This window comes from Falco rusticolus, chromosome 3, assembly GCF_015220075.1.
Source record: "Falco rusticolus isolate bFalRus1 chromosome 3, bFalRus1.pri, whole genome shotgun sequence".
NCBI classification, from domain to species: Eukaryota; Metazoa; Chordata; class Aves; order Falconiformes; family Falconidae; genus Falco; species Falco rusticolus.
The window spans coordinates 79,565,552-79,589,141 of NC_051189.1; the positions used below are offsets into that span (position 1 = coordinate 79,565,552).

General features: G+C 37.3%; 1 protein-coding gene across 9 annotated transcripts in view; it reads left to right on the forward strand.

Moving 5' to 3' along the window:
* Nucleotides 1–23,590, forward strand: part of COBL (cordon-bleu WH2 repeat protein) — a 206,459-nt gene that overhangs the window by 99,595 nt on the left and 83,274 nt on the right. For 6 of the 9 annotated variants that reach the window (XM_037379292.1, XM_037379290.1, XM_037379289.1 and 3 more), the window contains 3 exons: nt 1,111–1,155; nt 3,543–3,637; nt 6,963–7,043. In XM_037379292.1, coding sequence (XP_037235189.1) covers nt 1,111–1,155; nt 3,543–3,637; nt 6,963–7,043 — 221 coding nt within the window. The remainder of the gene's footprint in view (nt 1–1,110; nt 1,156–3,542; nt 3,638–6,962; nt 7,044–23,590) is intronic. The other 3 variants (XM_037379291.1, XM_037379294.1, XM_037379296.1) reach the window with 3 other exon arrangements.

A 23,590-nucleotide genomic window follows, 5' to 3' on the forward strand; every position in this document is an offset into this window, starting at 1 on the left:
TTAGCCTTTGAAATAAACTAAATGTCTCCTTTTCCTTTTTAATTATTAGGACGCTCAAAAAAGTGGCTGACAACATGTCATAACTCAATTGCATGTTTGTTTGGGTTTTTAAGGCTGTTTACTGGTAAACATAAGCTAATCATTTTGGAGCAACATATTGAACATGCAGAGTATTCAACAGGATTCATTCAGCATACTTCAGGGACAATTTACCGAGTAGTTAGCCTAAGCGTTCCTTAAACTCTTTTCCTTTAAAATGGAAGTGATGGGGTGTATACTAGTGCAGTATTGGTCTTCGAATCTGGTTGTTGCATGTACAGTTAAAACCAAGACTACTTCGGGGCTGTGTTTATAGCAGCAGATTATATAACACTTCATAGTGTGCTGCTCTCTGCATCAGAGTGTTGGTTTTTTTTAATATTTTATTCTTTTTTTAACCTTTCAGTATACTTTTCATTTTGATAAAATCTCCCTGATCCTGAGTGTATTTCAGCCTTTTCTGCCTTCCTCTTACTCTGCACCATGGTGTCTGATGAGGAAACTGGTAAATACACATTAAATAGAAGATTTTCTTTCTTTCAGCAAATTCCTTCTTGCCATGTTCTCGTTTGTAATCTCCAAGAGGAATAATCCCATTAGTTTCAGTATCAGTCGGTCTCTGAATTGTGCATTGAGTAGATGTCTGGTCTGTTTAGTAATCGGGACAGATTTTTAAAACACATTCTCACTAACAAGTAGGGCATCAGAGGTGTTGAAAGTATAGGCTGTGCTTGTGAGAGCAGATTCTAGAAAAACTTTCCGGTCATCTTTCTCTCCTTCCCTGAAACAGAAATACCAAGTGCTGAAAGATTATTGAAAGACAAGCTCTGCTGCCACCTGCTTACTTTATTTGATTTAGCAGCTGAAGTAGCTTCACAAGTGAATCGGTTATTAATACAAAGCTAAACTTCTGCTGGTAGTAGCTCTGTATGTCTGTTGTCAGTCAATATTTTTTCTTTTAATGCTTAAGAAAATAAGTACTAGGAGTAGTGAATTAATATTGTGGCTTATGAGGCAATATTAGAACTTTAATATGTCTTCTCTTGTCCTTTCATTGCCTGCCCTTTCCAGTTCCTCCATCAAAAACTCAGTCTGAACCTTCTCTGAACTACAGAGGTACTGTACAATGCTGCTGAGGGAAAAGAGTCTTTCCCTTCACACTATATTTAATGTGTGTTTGGTAGATGGATCTTTAAGAGTGTTCCATAAAAGTGCTGTAGAGAAACAAGCTATCTTCAATCTGTGTTGTCTTCTGCAAAGTGTTGTTTCTGTGTCTGTGCTTTTGGCTGGAACAAACCCTTCTGTGCCTGCCGCTTCTTCAGTAATTGCCATTGAAATGCCAGCAATTAACAAGTCCTGTCATTTAACTGTTCTGCACTATATTTCTATACAGATTCCAAGTCTTTTCAGGTTACCTAAAGAGTGATTAGTTGAATTTCAGAAATACTAACATTTCAGCGTCTCTTGGATTCAGATTTTATTTAATAGCAAAAAGAATATTTTGAGATCTAAGAGATCTTCCACTGATTTCAATGTACATGCAACTAAGCATTTTAATATCAAAAACACGTATACATTGGTTAACTCTGAATAGATGATGACTTCTGAATTGCTACAGTAGATGGGGTTTGATTAGATTACATCACTGCTTCTGCTTCTAGTTAAATAGAAAATGTGTATGTTTAATATATCCTTTTCCTCCACTGAGTCTGTTATAAAACATTACTTATATTAATTATCCTCAAGAAAGGTATGGTTGTTGATTTCTAACTGGCTATACTCCTTTGCATTACTAATGAACACACTATCACCAAAATAAAACTGTGGATAACTTTACTTTAAATTTTCAGGAAGTCCGCCTCCAGTAAGTGACAGTCATCGAGCAAATCAGCTCATGGCCTGTTGCCTCCTGGCTTCACTAATGCCAGTACTTCTTCCCCTAATGGTCTGTCATTACTTGCTGTGGCTTCCTCCTATGCAAAGCAGAATACTAGAGAGAGTATCTACTGTATTTATTTAAGAAAAAAATGATAAAGATTTATAAAGATTCCTTGTTGTTTTGAGATGATATGCTGTGTTTAAAATCCCAGTTTATTGGTATTACACAACGTGTAACGGTAGTGTTGATCATCAGCTGTTACTGACATAGCTTATGCTAGGCTTTCATCATTATTGTTCATAGTTAAAGGCTATGTAAGGGAATCATGATCCACATCCAATTTCAGCCCAGCCCCAAAGAGCAGTTTCTGGTGAATGAGCATAGGCAGCGCTTAGTATTTGAGAAGAGTATTAAATCATTACTGTGTTTTTCTGCAGTGGAGTTGCAGACGTTCTTAAGGATAGTTTCTCCCTGTTTTCCTCTGGGTTCATCTTTACTTTTCTGCTGTGCTTTGAACTACTGTGTGTGCCTAACACCTTCTAACACCTGACATGTTGAGATGCAAAAATGATCTGTGTGAACAACATGTATTTTGTGTGAAATGCAAATCAGTTTACAGGAGTTCTGGGATGACTCTTTTTTTGTGAAGGAAACCTTTATTTTGTGTCAACAAATAAGTCATTTTTGTTTGCTTCTTAATTGTTACTAAACAAAGAAATATTTACAAGAGAAAGCCATTTTTCTCTGCACATTAAACTTTCTGTGTGGTAGTGGGGTATTTGGATGTGCTTGGAACCAGGGAGAAATCTTTATAGCATTATGCAATGCCCATTAAAAAAAAACCTGGAAGAGCTTTACCATCTGTATATTAAACATCAAACCAGTGGTTTTTCCCTGTAATGCATGACGTTATCATTTTGCTCATCCAGCTTGGGTCCTGTTGGGGAAACTGAAGGGGAAACTAAGCAGTTTGAGAGTTCATACAGTTCCTTAGCTGGTTCAAGGAGGACATGTATGTGTGAGCTCTTAACAGCCTGAAATGTGTATAAACTTGCCTCTTCTTCCACCTGAAGTAAAAGCACCAAAATGAGAAAAGATGAGCACAACCAGCTTGTTGAAGTTCTAAGGAGAGACCTTTCTCTAAGGGGAAGGCCTCTCTTCTCTTCATGGAGCTTTATCTGCATCCACATTGAGAGTCTTTCCATTAACTTCACTGTGTTAAGTCAGGCCTGTGAATTGTTGAAGGTACTCACCATCATCTTTTTAATTTTTTTTTTCCCCCTAGTACTTCATGAGTTTTAAGTGAGACAAGTAACAAGCATTTCTGAAGACTAAGCAACTTGCTCATGGTTTGCCTTTTAATAAAATTACAAAATTGTGATTGAAACCTTACTGCAGTTTATAAAATTATTCCATTTGCTTCTGTTAGAGTTTGAAACAAACTTGGAACAAATAAAAGTTTGATGAAAAAAGGAAGTGGAGGTTCTGGTAATTACTTAGATAATTCAGTTCATAACATCTCCATTTCATAAAAATCCAGCATTAATCCAGGATGTTTTATAATACTGATCTTCTGAATCTTTATTTCAGAAATGTAAAAAATATTCCATTATAATTGTTTCAGAACCAAGTCGAAAGGCTTCAGTAAGCAATGATGCAATAGAAAAAGAAAAAACAAGACTTCTGGGATTGTTTAAAACCGATAGAAGAAGCAGCAAGGTAAGTGTTCAGTAGTGTACAACCTCACTGAAGAGAATTGTTTTCTTTCCACATACATATATCTGTGGGTGATGTCATTTGTTTTTTCTGTCTTTCTGTCTTCCAAGGAGTAATGTTTTAGCAAGTGCATAAACTATGTTCAGTCAGTGCAGCCTGAGGCATAGCAGCTGCTTATTGAAGGAGTCGGGCACATTCACCATGTATACTTTTTTTTTTCTTAAAAAGCTGTGAGTTCAGTAGTTGTTGACAAAGGGCAGCAGTTTCAAGCAACTTATGTCCACTTAGTAGTGCTCGGATTACAAAATGCATTTCTGAAAGAACTGATGTAATATAGAACAATTAAGATATCAAGTAAAGTATCATATTGACTCTTCTGTGCATGAGTGATAATCTGTTCTAAAGCTTTTGTTTCTTTAGGAAGCTCTATGTGGTCATGCTGTTGCCATCTCCAAGTCTGTAAAACCAATGAATCAGGTGTAGAAGAAATAACTTGCAGTACTAAACTGAAGGATCAGTATCTGCTGGGGTGCATTTTTAACTTTGTTTTTAATCTTGAGTTGGAAAATTTTAAAAATTCATATAAATTTTTTTTCTTCTGTTGAGATGCCTTTGTGAAAAATTTGTCATTCATCACAAAAATTAAATACAGAAAAACTTTCTAACTCAAGAACATTCATTACTGGGCTTGTAACTACGTATTTTTTGCATCCTTTGCTACAAATATCAGTGTCAACTGCTTTTGAGTGTATTTAATGCATACTAGAGATGTCAGAGTAAAAAAGAAATTTTATGTTTTCTAATTTAAAAAGCCCTCCCAGAATTCTGCCATGAAATAGTAAAATGGTTGTCTGATGAACTGGTACTAAGAACGGACCGGTGTTTCACTTCCCCTTCCAGTCTTCTCCGTCATATCTTAAAAACTGTGGAAGCTTTCAGAAATCTTCATTAGTTCTCTGCCCTTTTGATTATGGTCAAATTTGGAGTATTTTTGCTGGGGAATAGCTTCCTTTAAGGACACTGGGAATTACTGTGTTGAAAACTCTGATCTGTCACAGATGCTGAGCTGTTCTTAACATCTTACAAAGGACATGTGGAAACTGTATTTTATGAGATAGGAAGTCACTCACTTTCAGAGTGTTTATCCTCTTTAAGAAAATATTTCCCATTTAGAACGGAACAGTAACTGAAACAATAATGCTGTATCTGCTTGGCAGAATCAAGTAAACAAGGGAGCTCAGCTTGAGCCTCTAGAGCATATTGTGGGGCTGTAGTTCCTTTGGAAGAACCAAATATATTACAGCATGCAGTTTCTGCATTACAGTTTGTCCTCTTACTCAGTTTTCCTGAGTTTGGTATGAAGTGTGTACTCGTAGAGTTCTAAATCCTGAATCAGCTCAGATTAAACCTGTAAAATATTTACACTTGCAACCTTAGAAAAAGTTGCTATGAAGCATCCCAATTCTGTGGTTACTGCAGTGGGTTTCTGTCAGCCGAGTGTCCTGAGATGAGTGTCCCAAGACTGCAAACACCTCAATTTTTTTTCTGTTCTCTTCCTCATACTTGTTAATCAACAACAAAGGAGGTGAAAGGGTTTTTGAAATACAACTTTTAATAGATGCTAAGGATATTTGGAATCAATTAGCAAGTTACAAGTAGTATTTGACCTGGGAAAAAGTAGGAACTGTACAAACAAGTACAAGAAACAGCTTCTAGATCTGAGATAAATGTGTACGTCTTTCTTGCTACTAGTTCTGACAAGTTAATTGAGTTGGTCATTTCTTTATTAGATTCTTATTTTCAAATGACAAATACTCTGTAGGAAAAGAAACTGAATCATCCACTTTGTCTAGTCCAGCAAGGAAGTCATTGTTGCCTTTTCAATACAAAGCTTTAGGAGTTTGAACCCAAATAGGTGAAAGCATTATTGAAAACTGAAGAATAGTGCAACACACAGGGGCAAGCAGGTGTTAACTAAGCATAATACATCTGGCTTGATACTGTGGAAGATTTCTAACCAAAACAGCAATGAAAGTGCTGAACAGACTTAGTAGAATGAGGGCAAAAAGTGAGTTCTTTTAAGGAAGGATTTTTTGAAGATATTACATGATGGGATGCCCTGTGATTTTCAGGGCACTGGAATCAAAGGGCCAGATTTCCTAAACTCTGCTGTTCATGATTATTTTTACATTTTTACTTCTCGACGAGACTTAAGTTGGTTCTGCTTAGTTGTTTTATTTTTTTCTTTTGGTTCGCATTGTAATTTGCAGTGATGCTCTGTGTGTGTGTGTGTGTGTTTATGTATGTGATCAGACATGATCTGTATTTTAGAACTATCTGATAGCAAGAGTTCTCCAAAGTCTTGCACAGTAGTAGTGCTGCAGAGCTGAAGGGGAAGGCCGTTTTTTTTGCAGGGAAGGAAGAGTATTAGCCTGTGTTGCAAACTGTCCTGGATCAGGTGTCACTGTGTGCTACAGGCCTACGCTCAGATTTCCATGCCCACACACATGCTTTCTTTCTCAGCTAGCTCACTGAGAGCAATAATCGTGGTGTGACAATACATTAGATCTGACTATTTGAAAAAAAATTCCTTCTATATTAAAAACACCATGACATAGAATGAAAGCAGAGTCCTCTTCTTATGGTTAATACAAATTTGTCGAACGTTTTTCTTTGGTTAACTTTGTACTGGCAGGCTTAATGCCAGATCAGGTATCATCTTGTTCTCTCCATTCTAATTTTATGCTGGATCAGTTACCCTCTGTTCTTCTGCAGCTGGCATAAAAAACATAAAGGTGGCATGAACTCTGTATCTTTTTGATGTGAAATGTAGTCATGTGCCTGAGGCTAAATCCAGATCAAATTGGCACTGCTAAGCAATCCAGTAGAGCAGAGGTCCTGAGCAGATAATTATGGAATCTAGGCTTAAGTAGGGGGTAATATGCTAGTGCACAAAAACAGTCCCGTCATTGACAAGTGGCAGGGAAGAGGTTTCTGTGTGTTTCCCTGTGTCTGTGGGTGTAGCAGAGACTTACAGTCCGGTCCCTGGTGCTACAGGAGTTGATTACTACCCGTTTTCCTCCTAGCCCAAGAATTGTTCTGTTTCTTTATATTCTTAATTCTTTCTGCTGATGGATTTCTTAGGGCCTTGCCTCCATCAGAGAAATTTTGCATACTACATACGGAGTTTCTCAGCAATCGGGTCCAGCACTACTGAGACAGACAGTTTGCCTTCATTCAGTGATAAGGTTTGATGTTTTGCTCTGGCATGTTTTTGCTGTTTTGTTTCCGTTGCTGCTGCTGTGTAGGATACTTGTTTGTGTTGCAGACAGAAGAACACATGATGAACAGAAATTGTGGTGAGGAGGATGTTTTTAGTTCTGCATCTACAAGTGAAGGAAGCTTGGATGTAAGTACTAACACGGCTTGTAGACGCTACTGCATTCCTATTAGATCCTGCATTTTGAATAACCAGAAACCACTGCTATTCCTGATGCTTAGCCAAGTAGAATTAGAAATAGGTTACTATTTAGCAGGCTTAGTTATGTGAGCGCACAGTTTGTGTATCTTGATGAAGGTAAATGCAATGCACTGTCTTCAAGTAAAACTTGCTAGCATCACCGTAAGTCTAAGTTTCTTTCAATGTTAAATTCTAAGCAGTTGTGAGAAGAAGGCTTTTTAACCAAGGACACAAATGTTGTAAGACTGTGACTGTACTACATAATGCAAGAATATGTTTGCTTTATCCATACATCTAGAGGGGGCTTTTTTCTTATAAAACTACACTTCTCATTTTTATCCTTTCACATGTCTTTTGCAGCATGGCAGCATTCAGTTTGTTCATAAGTAGCTTGGGGGTGGAAAGTACTTTTGTTTTAAACACTGGAAATAACAGAAAGGATTTTTGTTAGTACTTCAGTAGGTTTTAGGGTGCTAAAATCCTGTGAACCACATTTTGAGAAGTTTTTAAGTGCCTAACAGACTGCTAAATTTTGAGGATTTAGGTATCTAATTTAGAAAGTGAATCCTAAATTTTTTTGTAAGTCTGTTCTGGTGGATTAGTAATCATAATAAGTAGTGTGCCTTGTTGTTGTTTATTTATTTGTTTTTTGGTTATTTGGCTTTTTGTTACCATATTTTCAAAACCTGGAGAAGACTCTGTTGATGACATGATAGATGCCTGAAATGTGAGGTTCAGCTCTGAATCCCCCTTTCACAAACAAGTATTTGGAAAAGGAGTGCTAATCCACAATACGCGCAGCTCATTAGCCACAGAAACAGGTGACAGGAAATTGTTGAAAAAAGAGGAGAGAACAAATTCTAGATAAAAAGGATAGTGTGAAAGAAGTCAAAAGGGAGAAATAGATGGAGAAGTGATTGGCTGTGAAGTTAAAAAACTCCGAACTGCAAATCTGTGAAGACTTCATAAGGATAGAGTACTGAAACTCTAGGTGCTTGTTACCCAGATTTTTAGTGTCATACTATGACACTATGATGAATGTTTGTGTGAGAGCTCTTATTAGCATAAAGTCCTAGTAGAGAGTGACGTGGGTAATTGAAGTACACTAGGTAGAAGTACAGAAAAAACATCACAAGCTCTGACAGAATAAAATAATCTTGTGGTTTGTATTCACTGCCATTATAAATTAATCTCAGTATCTTGAAACCCAAAGTACTAGTGAAGGAGGAGGAGGAGGAAGAGGTGGGATTCCAAGTGATGATATGAAGGTCACTCGGATACTCTGAACTGTCTTTTACACTAGCGTGTGGTCCATTTGATTTGGTACTATTCTACTAAACTTGCAGAAGATTTATGAAGTAACTTAACAGATCTGCTCAGCAGCACAGAAGGTCCATCCTTTGAATGGGCTAGATGGGCTTCAGGAAGCAGGTCAGCAGTTGTGATGTGTTGGTGAAAAATTCTAAAATACTGTAAAATTTTCATAGATAGTTGGCATAGATAACTTGTATTAACATAGGATAATATTCCAGTGGAAATGCCAATGAAAACACTTTAAAAATTCAGCTTAGCAGTTCTTTACATAGACTAGACTTTGAGACCCTTGATCATTCTGCGTAATTTTTTATTCCATTTGGTCAAAAGATATCCTCTTTATTGATTTCATTGAAACTGAGTTCCAATGAAATAAAAAAATTGGAATTTTGAGTATTCAAAATAAGTGGTATGTTACATAGCCATATATATGAAATACACGTTTAGAACTCACTGTATAGAAATTTCATTGAGCTAGTAAGATAGGACTTTTGGCAAAATGTAATCTAAGAGAGGCTTCCTCTTGCAATTTCATCAGGTTTACTTTCTGTTACTGTTTTGGGTCATCTGAAAGTATTTTGCATTTTCTGTGTGGGAATCAAAGCCAAAGTTTCAGATTTATTTCTGGAAGGAAAATAGTTTGCTGTTGCCTTCAGCATAGTGCCATGAGATACATGGCTGGATCAGGAAAATTTTTTTTGACTATAAAGAAATAGGCAACTCATTAAATACTACTGAAGTAAGGGCATGAACTTCAGTATGTTTAGTTTAAATCCTTTTCTCACTTACTACATCGTGGCAACGTGTACTGAATTGTAGAAAAAGTAATGGTTCTGTTCTGGGTATTGATTGGTATTTTTTAAAAAAAGTTGGCAATATAAAGGAATGGAATAAAGGTGTAAGAAATAAAAGGTCCTTAGTATTGGTTCAAGCACAAATTATATTTTTTTTTGTAACCAACAAACCTTTCTCAATGCCATATTTATCTAATTATTAGAATTTTTAATACCCCTAAAAATACCTTGGATTGTTGATGAGGAAGCAGATTTTCAAAGTCAACATGTGAAAAAACTTATTCTTGAGGTGAAGGGACATTTGTTCACAGTATCAGGAAAAATACAGGTGAAAAAAGATTTGTTAACACCTTAGAGAGTGTAAAAATGCAGGAAAAGAACTCTCCATGGCAATCCTCGGAATGCAGCAGTTCAGTACCACACACATCAGTAAAGAACCTGAAATCAAAGCAGAAATCTCCCTGAATCTGTTCAGTTTTGTGCTAAGCAGATGAGCTTTACATCCAGGTTAACTTTTCACAAGTCAAATGCTATTGAAGTACACTGATGTATAAATACGACATACAAATAGATCAGTTGGAAGTTGCAGCACAATTAGCTGTATTTCACATTCTGTATGCCAGAGGGTCAGAGCTGGAATTTAGAGCAGCTGGAGAAAAAAAAAGGGACTTTAATCTCTGCCACTTGGTGTCACTCTTCTCAAACAGTTGATCAAGATGAAACCCAATATTTGGAGTGCAGTACTAAAATTAGCTGGGTTTATTTTTGGGGCCTTCGTATTTTCATAAATCAAGAGCGAAAAAACACATCCCAAGTGCTGAACGACGTGTAGCTATGATGTGGACTTTGTTTGTGTAATAAATCAACTTGGGGAAAAAAATGTTTAGAAGTACAGCCAGGGACACTTAGCAGAGGATTTGAAACTTCAGCACAAAGTCTTATCACACAGAGTTTCTGTAGTTCACATAAGAATTCAGCAGAGCAATGTTAGAGGATTTTCACTGGTACTGTTTTTAAAAAATCTGGTCTTCAGTGTATGTCTGAATATAGCTGTTAGAACAGAATCAGTGAGCCTAAAGGAAGCAGTAGTTCCCTGCTTAATTAATCTGTTATGGTTATTATTATATATGTTTATGAACAAAATTTATCAGGGAAAAAAATGTCATTTTAAATACCAAAAATTTATCAGATATGTTTAGGATATGTGTATGGTGTGTTGTTTTATTTATTTCATAGTACCTGTATAATTGCAAGATTGTGTTCAGAAGAAAAATACTGTGCTAGTATTTGAAAAAAATCATCAGGAGTCCTAGTGCATGAGTAACCTTGGCAGTCACCTCTTAAATTATGGGAACAGCTATTTTCCCTATAAAGGCTTTTAAAAAATATATTATTTACCTTTTCAGGGCCCTGATTTCTCTTAATGTACTCTTTTATGCCCTCATTGATGGCAGGAGTTACATCATTCATGATACACTTTACCAGTTCAGAAGTGGTTGGAAAGAAGGATCAAGTACAGTTACATGAAAGTGATTGGAAATGTGATTTCTCTTCAGCCATGTCAGGTCTCAGGTGCTCAGTTAGTGCCATCTACTGTCAAGGATTTCACCTCATGTGGCCAGGTACTGTTTAGGACAGTAGGAATGCGACTATTGCCCATGTCATCTAAATGGAAGTTAACAGCCATCTACTTGTCATATTTGCTTGTGTCTGATAATCACATTCACTTTAAATTCCTATTTTCATGTTCTTGCTGCTTGGTCTTTTGGCAATGCTTCGAATGATGTTGGTTGTGTGTGTTTATTTGTACTATCAGGGTCAAATCCTGGGATAGTTGTGTTGCATTTTATACAGTTAGAGCTATCTATGTACACTGTCAAAGGCATAAGTTGCGATCCTGCCTTGAAACAGTTTTGCTTGGTGTGGTTTTGTTGCAAAATGTAAAACTCAACAAACTGAGTATGGAGAGTTGTCTAAATACTACAGCAGACTGGTCTGTTCTGCCCAGTCTTCTGTTACAGAGTGCCTGTAAGCCAAGTAGGTGCCAGAGGATGACACTGGGGAAGATACAGTGTAGTTAAAAATGTTTTCATTTGTGCAACTGTTGACATGATTAGAAGAAAAATAGATTTATTAAATACCAGATATCTCAGGATAGGTTTCACTATTGCAGTAGAGGTAGTTTTATTTTGATACCCTGTGATACACTCCGGAAAAAAAATAATATTTAATTGTTAACTTACCTTAGTAACAAGAAAGGTTTGCCAGAGCTTTTTTTGGGGGTTGCGAGGGGTTTGTGACTGGCACTCAAAGAATTCCAATAGGTAGCAAAGATGACAGTGATCAGCTTTCTTTCTCCTTGTCTGCTGAGGGCAGGACAAGAAGTAATGTGCTTTATATATAGCAATGAAATTTTAAATTGGAAAAAAATCTGACTGCATGGAGGTTTCACGAGGGAGCAGGTTATTAAAGAGACTGTAAAATCCTTATCATCACCTAATCTGTAAAACCTCCAAAAATGTCTAGAGGATAAGCTATACATATTTGAATCTGTCTTGGAGCAGAGGGATAGATAGGTGGGCCATGGAGGTGCTCTTCAGCCAGATTGTGGCTGCTGAAGAGATGTAGCTGTACCCACCCCTTCTATGATGTGCACTTACAGGTTATTAACTGTTTTCCTTCATGTGAATCATAGATAATTTTGCATAATACAGTATCTTTATATTTTTCTTATGGTATGTGATGGCAGGAGGCAAGACCTTGAAACAGTGGCTGCCTGCCACCAGACTTCAAATTCTTGCTTCAAAGCATGGTGTTACTAGACCTCTTCAAAGAAAAGGTCCTTGGAGTTAGTGTAAAATATAATCTCAGAACCAGCTGAACTACTCTGGCTCAAAAAAAAAAAAAAAGCCTGAGGCAGACACCTGGAATGGAAAGTCTCAGCATCTATGGTTAAAGCATGGTAAAGTTACAAGCTATTAAAAGCAGTATCTGGTGAAGAGACATGTTGGCTGACCCCTGTTCTGTCTGTGCTGCTTAGCTTGTATACCACAGTATTGCCAGCTTAATGCATTCAAAAATCACTTGTCAGCTCTTCCCCTCACCACACAAAAGTGACTTAAGATCGTGAGGTTTGAAAACAAGTCATTTAGGATGGACTTTCCTTCCCCCCATTTGGCTTCTGAGCATTAGGTTTGTAGAGGTCACATATCTATAAACATTTTTTTTGCGACCATGAAGGTTTTATTAAAAACAAAATATTATCTCATAGTTCTTGGTTGCCAGAACCTGCATCGTCACATAAAACTGTGTGGTTCAGGATAAAATCATCGCAACACATTGCATTCAAAAAGACAACTTGGAAACTTTAGTTCCTGCAGTGGTTTTGGGAGGGTGTTTTGAAGGAAACATTTTCAAGAAACATTCTGAGATGGACAGAGAGAAATGGATCAAGTTGAATCAAAAGGGCTTGAGTAGGGCCATACCAACAAAATGAACTGGGCATAGCTGTGGCTGGCAGGGCCTGTTTTAAATACCCGGCAGCATGGGCTTATTTTGGGCACTGGATCTAAGCATCCCAGAGTCAGATTTCCCAAGTTTTGAAGCCACTGAAATCTGCACAGCAGGAGTTGCACATTAAACTCTGCCCATCCTCTGTGTCTGCTGCCTGCCTCAGCTCAAGGCTGAACTTTGAGTCAGCTGCTAGATTTAGTTATTTAAAGCTTTTACTCTAAAAGTTTACTGTTTACCACATCATTGTTAACCAAAATGTGAGTGCACTAAGTTCAGTTCTCTTCTCTGTCTTTAGAGATACCAGCCAATCTTCTATCTCTCTCAGGACCATTATTGAGAGAATTATTTCCTCCTTTGCAAAGAAAACCAAAATACTTGCTGGGCTGGAGACTGCCTGGAACAAAGCTGTGAGGTATTCTTGATGTGGGAAGCATCCTTTTGTAAAAATACCCAAATATTCAGTGACTCAGAAAGAGAGAGCACGAGCAAGCCTAACTATTCAGACCAGTAACGAAATAAGTGGGGTGGCAGCTCTGGGTTCCAGTGCCAGCGCCAGGGATGTGTTTCTGTGTTTTATGCTAAGCATATGTAAGATCCAGCAAATAAGTAGTCACTGCAGCTAGAACTGGCGGAGGCAAGTGGCTTGTGCTGTCTGCCCAGATGAGTGCCCTAATCACAGTCTCTTTCTAGCTAAACTCATATTCATGTCCTTGAACAGAATAATCTGTCTGCTCATGAGAGGGGAGAAGGTGTTTTCTCAACCAGAAGAACATTTTGAACTGGGATATGCCATATTGTTACCGAGTCGTTGAACTTGGGGCAGGGGGGAGGGCAAGGCAGGAGAGAAATACCATAGCAGCCTCTTCTACCAGTTATGTTTTTTGTGGAGCTGGGTTTCTTAGTTGTGCTTTAAGTGCACCTGTTGGATCAAGCCCCTTGGCTGATGAAGATGGAGAGATATGCCCATTTTATGGATCTTGAAGGAGTTTAGGCAGGAGGTTAGAAGCATATTTTCTCAGCAGTTTCATAAGTTCTCAGCTTAGCATGCCCAGAAGCAGAATTTAGGCACCATAATGGGAGTAAGCACATCAGAAGAGTATGTGTCAGGCTTATTGAAGAGAAAGCACAAAGTGGGGTGAGTTAGGGAGGCCCAACCTAACAGGAGCATGCTAAGTTCGGCTACCATGAGGCAATTCAGCTTCCAGACTTGGGCTGCATGGCATCATTCTCTATACTGTGGATGTACCCTGTCGGTCTGGCTTAAGTTGGCTCAGATATCTCCCTCGGATGTTTAATTAAGACCTGGTGGCACACCCTTAACCACCCAAATCCTTTTATGTCTGATTCATCTTTTGTTACTGATTTCACTGAAAAGTTCTGAAGTTAACTCGCTGGAAAAAATAGAATAAACCAGCAGCTAATAAGGCCAATGGCTTTTAATTTGCATTAATAAAAGGACATTAAAAAAACCCAAAGACAAACTTAAATTCCATTTGAGATTTTTCTAGTGACATCTCAACCACTCACGCTTTGCTCCCTTGGTATTTAATATTACCAGAGCCCCTTAATAGTGTATAATAGCCTTGTAATTCATATTTGGTCGTAATTCATTCAGCATATTGTTCTTAATGTAACTGGCAAGCATGTAGTGGTGTGGAAAATACCACCTTTAAAGAAAAGTTTATCCCAGGATCAGGCTTTTCTGCAGTTGGATAAGGAGAGATGTAGTTCCTTCAAAAAGTCTTCCACATATTTCTGTGAACATAAAATGCTTTTTGTGCTTAAGTTTGGGATGGTCTGGGAGTGAGTCAGGGAATTATTAATTCCACTGCAAAGTACATTTCTCTTTGATTTAATGATGGATATCCAAATATTTCTTGAAAGCTTTCCAAATGTAACTACTGTAGTGAACGAATTAGTGTGTATTTATGCCAGTGCCCTTTGCTAGATGAAATAAAAAAATGTCTAATTTTATATCATTGGCTCCATATTTGTAATAAACAATGGGAAAAAAAATTTCAGACAGTAACACCTGTTTTTGTAGTGGCATAATCTGAATCACATGTAACCATAGATTTATTATATTAGTCTAAAATACCTTATTAGCATATGTAGATTTGAGATACAGTGAAGATTTTCAACACCAGTTAAGGTATAATTTCTTTTCTTTTGCAAACAATTTCTGAGGCTTGAGCGCTAATAGGATTTGGTTCTTTTCCAGCCTCTTGTGTGGACACTGAAGACTTGATTTCATTAAAAGTAGTGGCAAACAATAACATTTCTTTTAATTAGATGATCTCATGATTTCCACACATATTTGTTCTATGCATTGTTGTTCGTTGGCATAAACCGAGCTGCTTGGTAGCGTGTGAAACCATATGTCTCAATAACATCTTATGGCAGGTGAGGGAGGATTTGCAAAACAACATTTGCTGACAGGACACAATGCATTTTACTTTGATGGCGAAGTTTTCCTGAGTGAACTTTATGGCTTAGTTCTCTCATGCAAAGTCAAACCTACATGAGGCGTAGCGGGTCTTACAGGTCTCCCTGTAACTCAGGAGTTGTGTGTATGAAGCAAAGATCGTATAGCGCTAACTACTGTGTCTGCTGCTCAGTTGTTCATCAGTACAGGGACCTTCTAATGCTTGCAGTGTGTGTAGCTGTTTCACATTTTTTCTTTCTTACTAAACAACTGTTATAAATTAGGTTTTATTGGTCTTCTACGTGCAGAGTTCCCAAACTGATATTCTCCTTTGAGCTTAGCAGAAATGATTACAAATAATTTCAGACATCACTTTTTCTCATACTCTCCAATGTGTAAATATTTCATTTGAATTCTCAGCAGCATTTTGGGAGACAAGCTGAAGAGGGGAAAGAATGTGACAAATAGCGGTCAGTCTTTTTTTAAAGACATTTACAACAGCATGAAGTAGTAATACCTTCAGTCAGATCCATTTTCTTGAGTTATTTTTTTAATATCATTTATGCTTTTGAGTAGATCTCAAAATACTCGGGGAGATGAAGGAGGGTATTCCTTGTTTTATAAATGTTCAGCTGGAAGGCTAGAAAAGAGAAGGCGGATGAAGGCAAATAGCAAGAGGTAGCCCTGCAGAGGTCTTAAATAGGTAACTGTATGCATTGGACCAACTGACTTTTTCAGTGTCATACCAAGCGCCTGTTTAAGTGTTTTGCTGGTTCAGTACCTCAGTGACCTGGCAAGAGAGCCAGGTGTGACCAGTGCCTAGGACATGAGCTGTGTAGGCTGTCTCTGAAGTATACTGACATAGCAAGATGGAGAGATTACAAGCAGATTTATGATTGTTAGTGTTTGGTTCCCCCACACTCCCCCTCCTCTGGTTATAATATATTCTTCTTTACATCCCAGAAAATGCTTAAGTATACATCTTGATTTTGATTTCTCCCAGTTTCAGCACAGAGATGGTGTGATTTCATTGACTCTAAATAGAGCTTGTTCTGATTTACAGTTGTTTGCATAGGACAAGAGTAAGGCCAGTAAAGTGCACTGTGGAGGTTTGCCTTGTAAAAACCTAATGGCAATGGATTTGGCAGAAAGGGGAAGGGAAGAAGAAACATTTTAAACTATTTATTAAGCAAGAATTCCAGCAGCGAGGCTTTTCTTGCCTTGATTCTGGCAAATGTACAGCTGAGAGATACTGTGCAGAGACTGTTTCTGCACAAAGAGAGAAAGCCCTTCAAGTGTAAACATTTGAGCAGCTGGCATGGGAGATTAGTGTAGCATTGGTGGAAGGAGGGTAATAGTGGATAGTGGCGCTGTCTAAATTTAACAAACGTTAAACAAGGTCCTTGTTCTAGGTTAAGGGTTACAGGTCAGAAAGACAATATCAACTAAAAATACTGGGAATTTTACAAGTCAGTCAAAGTCATTAACTAGTATTTAATTAAAAGCAAATCACTATCCAAAGTTGTGACACCTTCCTCCCTGCCCCCCAAAAGAAAAAAAAAAGTTTTGAAAAAAAAATTCTATGCAACCTGTTTCAGTTAAGGAAAAAAACCCACTTTATCTCTCTATGGAAAGGCAGCACTTTGAGGCTTCTTAATGTTTTTGCTTTGGATTGTGAACGGTCTTAATATATTGTTCTACTTTTAATTTCCTGTGGCTGAATATTATATCAAAAGAAAGCATCATGCTGAGGGTGAAAGTGTTGTAGGACCTGTTAGCTTTGTAGACATGTGTTCATAATGCTGTTTAACATCATCTGTGGGGGTTATGTTTTGTTTTTTATAAAACCTTGCCCAATAGTTTCACAACATCGTTGTACATCAGGGTGTCTGGTCATATGTTGGGTTCTTTGGATTTTGTTATTTAACTTGCATTTTGATCACGCTTTTAAAACAACTCCTTGCCTAGTGGTTTGTGATCCGATTCACACGTGTTTTATTGGAGGTGCTTTACTTTATTAATATTCTTTAGCAATAGAAACTAAAGTATGGGTGTCTGGAGCCAATTTTAATGTTTAAAAAACATGCTTTCTGTGCTGGCTTTGTTATGATTTCCATTGCATTTGAAAGTATACTCCAGAAAAAGATTTCCTGGAGAAATGACAGTGGCAGCATAGTTCAGAGCATTACTGTCTTTTGGCATCGTAAAGTTAGAGTGACCATCAGAGAATTGATGCAGAACTCACTAGAGTCAGTGGAAAAATTCCTTCTGGTTTCAGCTGGCTTTGGACCATGTCCTGTATGAGTCATTAGCCATTACATACACTAGACCATTCTAAAATCATTCTTTCTGGTGCTACTTCAGGTTTGTTTTTACATGGACAAATATCTTCTGGCACTTTCACTATCATCTTTGGGAATGTAAGACCTTTGTTCTTTTTTAATGGACAGTTGACACAGATAAACCCTATGAGGTTGCTTAATTTATAGAGCATTTTCTCACTGGGGAAGGAGAAAACCCCAAAATAAACGTGTTAAGTCTTGTAGAAGATGAATTGCCAACAATGTCAAAGCAAGGGAGTGGCTTTCACCGACCAATAATTTGTTGCAAAAGCAGGTTTTTCTTTGTTATCTGAAGCAGTGCATGCCCAGGGAAGCAAGCAGAATTCTCAGCACTGCTTGCCCTGTTTAAGATGTAATTGTGCCAGTGGTAGTCCAAGTGTAGGTATATGTTGTATCTGTATTGCCATAGTTTTTAACTTCCATGTCAGTTAAATGTGGGACTGTTCTTGAAAAGTTTCTGCCGCAGTTCCTCAGTGGGGGTTGCACACCAGTGGATTAGAATACTCCAGGCAGCAGGAATAAATAGATCAGAGAGCTGTGATTTCTTAGTATTTAACACAAAATTCACAAAGGAAGCAAGGCAATAAACAGTGGGAAAATTAGTTTCTTAGGAATAACAAACATTTACAAGTTGAGCTCTGGTGTCCTAAGGATATAGTGCTGAATTTTTAGACTTGGAGAGACTTAGCTGTCTATAATATATGCAAAGAAAGATAAAAATAGGAAAAAAAATATATAAAAAGTGGTAAAAGGCTGAAGTAGCTTGGGCTCCAGCACAGCTGTACTTCGAGTCACTTTGCAGTATTCTATATTCTCACTTCATTTTATTTAGAAGGTGGGATGACCTAGATAGAGTCGAAAGGATAATAATAACTGCTTACAATAGGGGAAAAAAATAAAAGGCCAGGGATGTTTGAAGTAATGTTTGAAGAGAATTCTAAGAAAATTCAAATAGGAGGTCTGCTTCTCTATTCTTAAGTTGTTACTCTGTGCTCGGTTACTGAACTTCAGTGATTTTTGCCGGCATGTTCAGGATATTGACTGTTCCTCAAAGACGATAGCCTTTGGATAATTCTCCAGGATGGAAAGGAAGCTTGGATCTGAATTTCATGCTCTTAAAAGATTCAGATCCTGAAATGAATTTACTTGTGACTTCTTCAGCATATAAACATATGTATTTTCTATCCAAATTGTTCATCTCCTTTAATGGGACAAGCTTAATTTCTGTAGGTATTATGAAACTAAAGATGGATGTTTATGACACATGGTTGTGCTCTATCCATTGTCCAGCAGGAGAGTGTTGTCTTTAAACCTTCCCTGTACTCCTGTACCCTCTCCTCCTGATTTCTTCTCTTCACCCCTGTAGTCCTGACCACTGATGTTGATCTGAGTCTATAAATATTCATCTCTTAGAATGGTTTGTTGCCATCCATACCAGAGCATCAAGCTGCGAGCATGATGTATTGATCTTTTGGTTTAGTCTTCTGCAGAAAGTTGTCGTATCAAGTGTTGATCAGCTTCAGTGCTGCTATTTGTGGACAGAAATTCTCAGCATGAAAGCTACAGATAGAGTTGGGGGCTTGCTTAGGCCACCCATTAGGGTGTTCTACAGTCTCTTGTACTCAGTGTGTTTAGTATGTGTACATACATGCACAAATGTGCATACAGGCATCTGAAATTGCTAATCGAAGTGATAAATTTTGTATGTATATGCATACCTGTGTTTCTGTGTAGTTACGTGTATGTACAGACACAGGTTATGTACACACATGTGCACATCCAGACATCTGAAAGAGCGAATTGAAACACTAAAATCTGTGGCTGTTGACTTCTGAGTCACGTTGCTCTAACCCTCTTATTGACTCTGTAATTAGGATTTGTGTTAAGATTTGCACTAATTTCAGAGTTCAAAAGCTGATTTGTTCTTTTAATTTATGTTTTAAGATCTTCAGAGGTTGCATTGTTTTCAGTAATATTTTTGGCAGTGTTTTATCATTAAGAAGTCTAAAGCTTCCTTTTTGAAAATGTGCTTTGATAGTTGGATGATTTTATTTGTCTCCCTCTAGCTAAACACCTACAGTTACCATAGACTTCAAAGGCAAAAGTAGTTGCACAACTTCATTCTAAATTAACAAAGTATTTGTGTCGGAATTTGATTATAGGGATTGCAGCTAGAAGTCAGTTCCCTGAGCTTGAATAAATCAGAGCAATTCCTTTGACTTCAGAGAGGTTCTGCAGATCTTGGTGAAAATTTGCCTTTGAATTTCAGTGCAGATTTTCTCTGTTCATCAACTGCTATAATAAGTAGAGATTTTCAGAGGCCAGAAGTCCTGCAGAATTTCAGCAGACAGTGAAAGATGATGAGAATTGATCATAAATATTTGTTGTTTCTGAAAAACTTGCATAAGGACAACACTTTCATTAAAATGGTGGGGAAACTTTTTAATTTAACTGGAATAAAACTACTTTCAGTAAAAAACAGGAATTACTTTTTCAAAACCAAACAAAGACACACCCAAAAAATTCATGCCAGGAACTATTCCATTCATAACTCTGGTCCCCATAAAAATTGGCTATGCAGATTTTAGAGCAGGTATTTTTAAACTGTATGTTTGATTTAAAGTTTCTGTCTCCTCCTTCAGTATAAATTGGCATACCTACAATGAAAACATATTGAAGATGATCAACTGTAGTGGTTTGATAGTTCCTGTATGTTAGAAGAACTTATTGGGGAGCAAGTTCTTTCAGTAGTTTTCCAATTATTTTAAATTTCAGAAGGACATATACTGCAAATACAATAACTCTGATCTTCCATGGACCAAACGCATTGGCTGATTGATTTAAAAGAATCGGTAAGCCTAGAGGAAATAAACTTACTGCAGTGATGAATTAATTTTGCTCAAAACCTCTGATCCTTTTTGTAGTTATTTATGATTTATGAGTGCTTAACACCAGTAGAAATGATGAAAATGTCTTTTTTGCTGTTGTTGGTCTTTGGACTTTTGAACTCTGTTTCCTGAAGTCTGTTGCCAGACCATTAATAAACACAGATTTTGATTTTCATCTTGGTTTTTCAACACTATTTGTTTGTACTAATCTATTTTCACATAGTGCAAAAGTGTAAGTTAAAGGAGAAACCAGACTTTTCACATTTACAAAAATTTGGCTTTTTCCACCTTCACTCTTCCAAGATTGCTCTCACTAGATCTACTAATGGCCTTCCAAGGCCAAGCGTAAGTAGCTTATTTTCAAATGTTCTTACCTTGTTTTCCTTCTGGCTTCACATTTTTCTGTCATCTTTCTATACTGGGGTTGAATTAAATTCTAGAGTCTATGTGAATGTTCCTCTCTAACTCTTTCTTCTTCAAGTTTCTTCAAAATGTGTTTTTCCATTAGGGTTTGTCATTGGCTTTTAGATCTCTCTTGGTAGGTTTTAAAATGTTTCTTTGGTTATTCTCTTCCATTCAGCCTCTTTCCGTGTCTTAGTATGCATTAAATCCCTACCACAGAAATGTTAATTACACATTCACAAATCTATGTATTAATCTACTATCTTTTCAGTCCTAAATCTTTACCAGTTTGAGTTCTGTTCATGTGACTTTTCCCCTACTTCTTCACATCAACAAGTGAGCGTTAACATCACCATACTCTGGGCTAACATATAAGCACTCATTGCATTTTCTTGCAGAATATGTTTTCTGTCCTGTGCGGACGCCTTAGTTCATTGTTCCTTCCTTGGGATATGAGCCAGTACTGTGTCATCACATTCACTGAAGTCTTCTGCTTTTTGCTTTGCTCCTCTCCTTTCCCACATTTTTGTCTTTCAGTTTCTGTGAGGACTTCCTCTCTGGTCAAATCTGGTGAACATATTCACTTCATTTTGTGATGTAATGACTGTTTGTGTTTCTCTCCTCACTTCTTCCCATGTTCTTTCCTACTTTTTTCACGAGTGTTTTCATACCACTTGGAAGAATATCCAAAAGACACTTGTGGTGCTTTTCACATTTTTTCCCATTTATTTTTATAATTCACCAAACTCCCTGCACGTCTCTTGTTACAAGCCTATCTTCTGTCCCCATTTGATGAGACATTTAATCTTGAATAGATAACCCTTTCCTTTTCTTTATAGACTAGCTCTTCTGGGTGTTTTTGGTCTGGCATATTATGTGGCAAAACCTCTTGTTATCTATTGCACTATCAGGCAATGATACACTTACTTAACATATATGGTCATAGCTATCGAAAAACTGTAAGTGTTGTTAGCTGAATTTGCTGACTGCCTGTTTTTTGTTAGCCAGTCTCTTTGGGGAGTATTTTTAATTTAATCTTTCTCCCCATATTGACTTTACATATTCATATTTTTGACGGTTCTGAAAAATCTGTTTTCAAAATACAGAAAATTTTTTTTATAGGCTAATACATTTTCACAGTGCACTGTGACAATAAGTGTTGGACTTCTGCAAGGTAAGTTTTTAGCAGTCTAACCAAAAGGATGTAAATCAGTCCTGAGAGGGTGCATTTTATATATTGATCAATGTTGGTATTTTCTCAAAACAATATTATAAAAAGAAAAGCATTCTATCGAATGATACACGAAGTTGTCCACACACTTCTGAAAGTCAAGATAAATCACTTTACACTTGTATTAAATGCAAACAAACCTTATTCTAAGCATCTGCCCACATCCCAAACTGTCACCCATGGTTCAGCTTGACTTCAGAATTCACTTCAGATTGTGTTTCCAGCCTGCACTCCTACCCACCCACGTGTCCAACCCAAGTGACAGGCAGCAATGTTTCCATTAAACTACCAAGTAGCATAGAAAATACCCAATGCAGAAATGTTTTCTATGCTGTGTTAATGATGGGTTTGTCTAACTAAGGTTTATGTATAAAAAATAAAAGCAAGATTTTTTACATTTTAGGGGTATTTAAAATGCATCAGTCATCCAGAAGGTAATAAAAAACAACCTCCCCCCATATTTTGTGTGATGTTACTTAGTCTGATAGTATCAGCTGCATAGCACAAGACAGGCATAAAGGAAGTGTTCAAGGAGCTTATGCATATGTGTCTATGAATTCTCTGTGATGTGTCTGTCACCTTAATGTGGCATTTTAAGGGACTGAACGTGCATGTGTTTTTTAAAAAACATGGTGGTTTTAGTATATCCACTTACAAAGATACCTGTAATGCATATGTGCTGAAGTGTGTGGCTATTTCATGGATGTCATTAGATTATAGACCAGTGTTGAAATACCTTCCAATAATTTTATGTTTCATGGCTTTTTAACTCTGGAAACTGAGAATCTGGTGGAAAGTGGACTCTTAAGTGGAAAATATATCGGCTTGTGTGGTTGTGAGCTGAAATTTACTCTCTTGAACATATACCTACTTGCTTTGCCTATCATGTTTGTTCAGAAAAGACTGTTTAGCAACCTAAGTTTCTTTCATTTGTGGCTAAATAGCTTCAGATTTCAGCAAAACAAGTTTTCATCTTTCATAGGACACACAGTGACAGAAATTAAACAACTTATGCATTAGAAAGATTTGTAGCAAGTGTTTTTTCACTGCATGGAGTTGAGGCTGTCTTGTTAGTGCCAACAGCTCTGAATCAAAGGAGGTTATTAGGTTTTTCTTTTTACTAAAAAGTTCCTCAGCTCTGATTCACAAGGTCCACAGGGTATGTGCTTGTTGGTTACTGCAATGACTTCAGTGTCTAGGTTGATAGGAGAGGACACAAATGATTTACATGTGCCTTCCAAACACTGACTTGTGGACTTTGGTCTTCGCAATAGCACCAGGCAGTGTGCTGCCTGCTCCCGTCTTCTGAGCTGAGGTATGTCTCTGCCTTCTTTCCTTCTGTCTCAGCATTCAGAAAAGGGTAGTGTCTACCCTCTCTTGTCAAGAAAGGTTATTTTTGCTAATTCTGTTGGGATGCTACTTCTTTTTTTAAACCTAGGAATTTCTTTGAAACATAGTCATTTAAACAGAAGAGGTGACCCATGCACACAAATGTAACCAAGTTGGCTTGTCTTCCCTTTTCTGCATGTATTGCTGTGATGGGAAAACATCATTGCATCCATTTCCCTTGATACTATGACTGTCTTC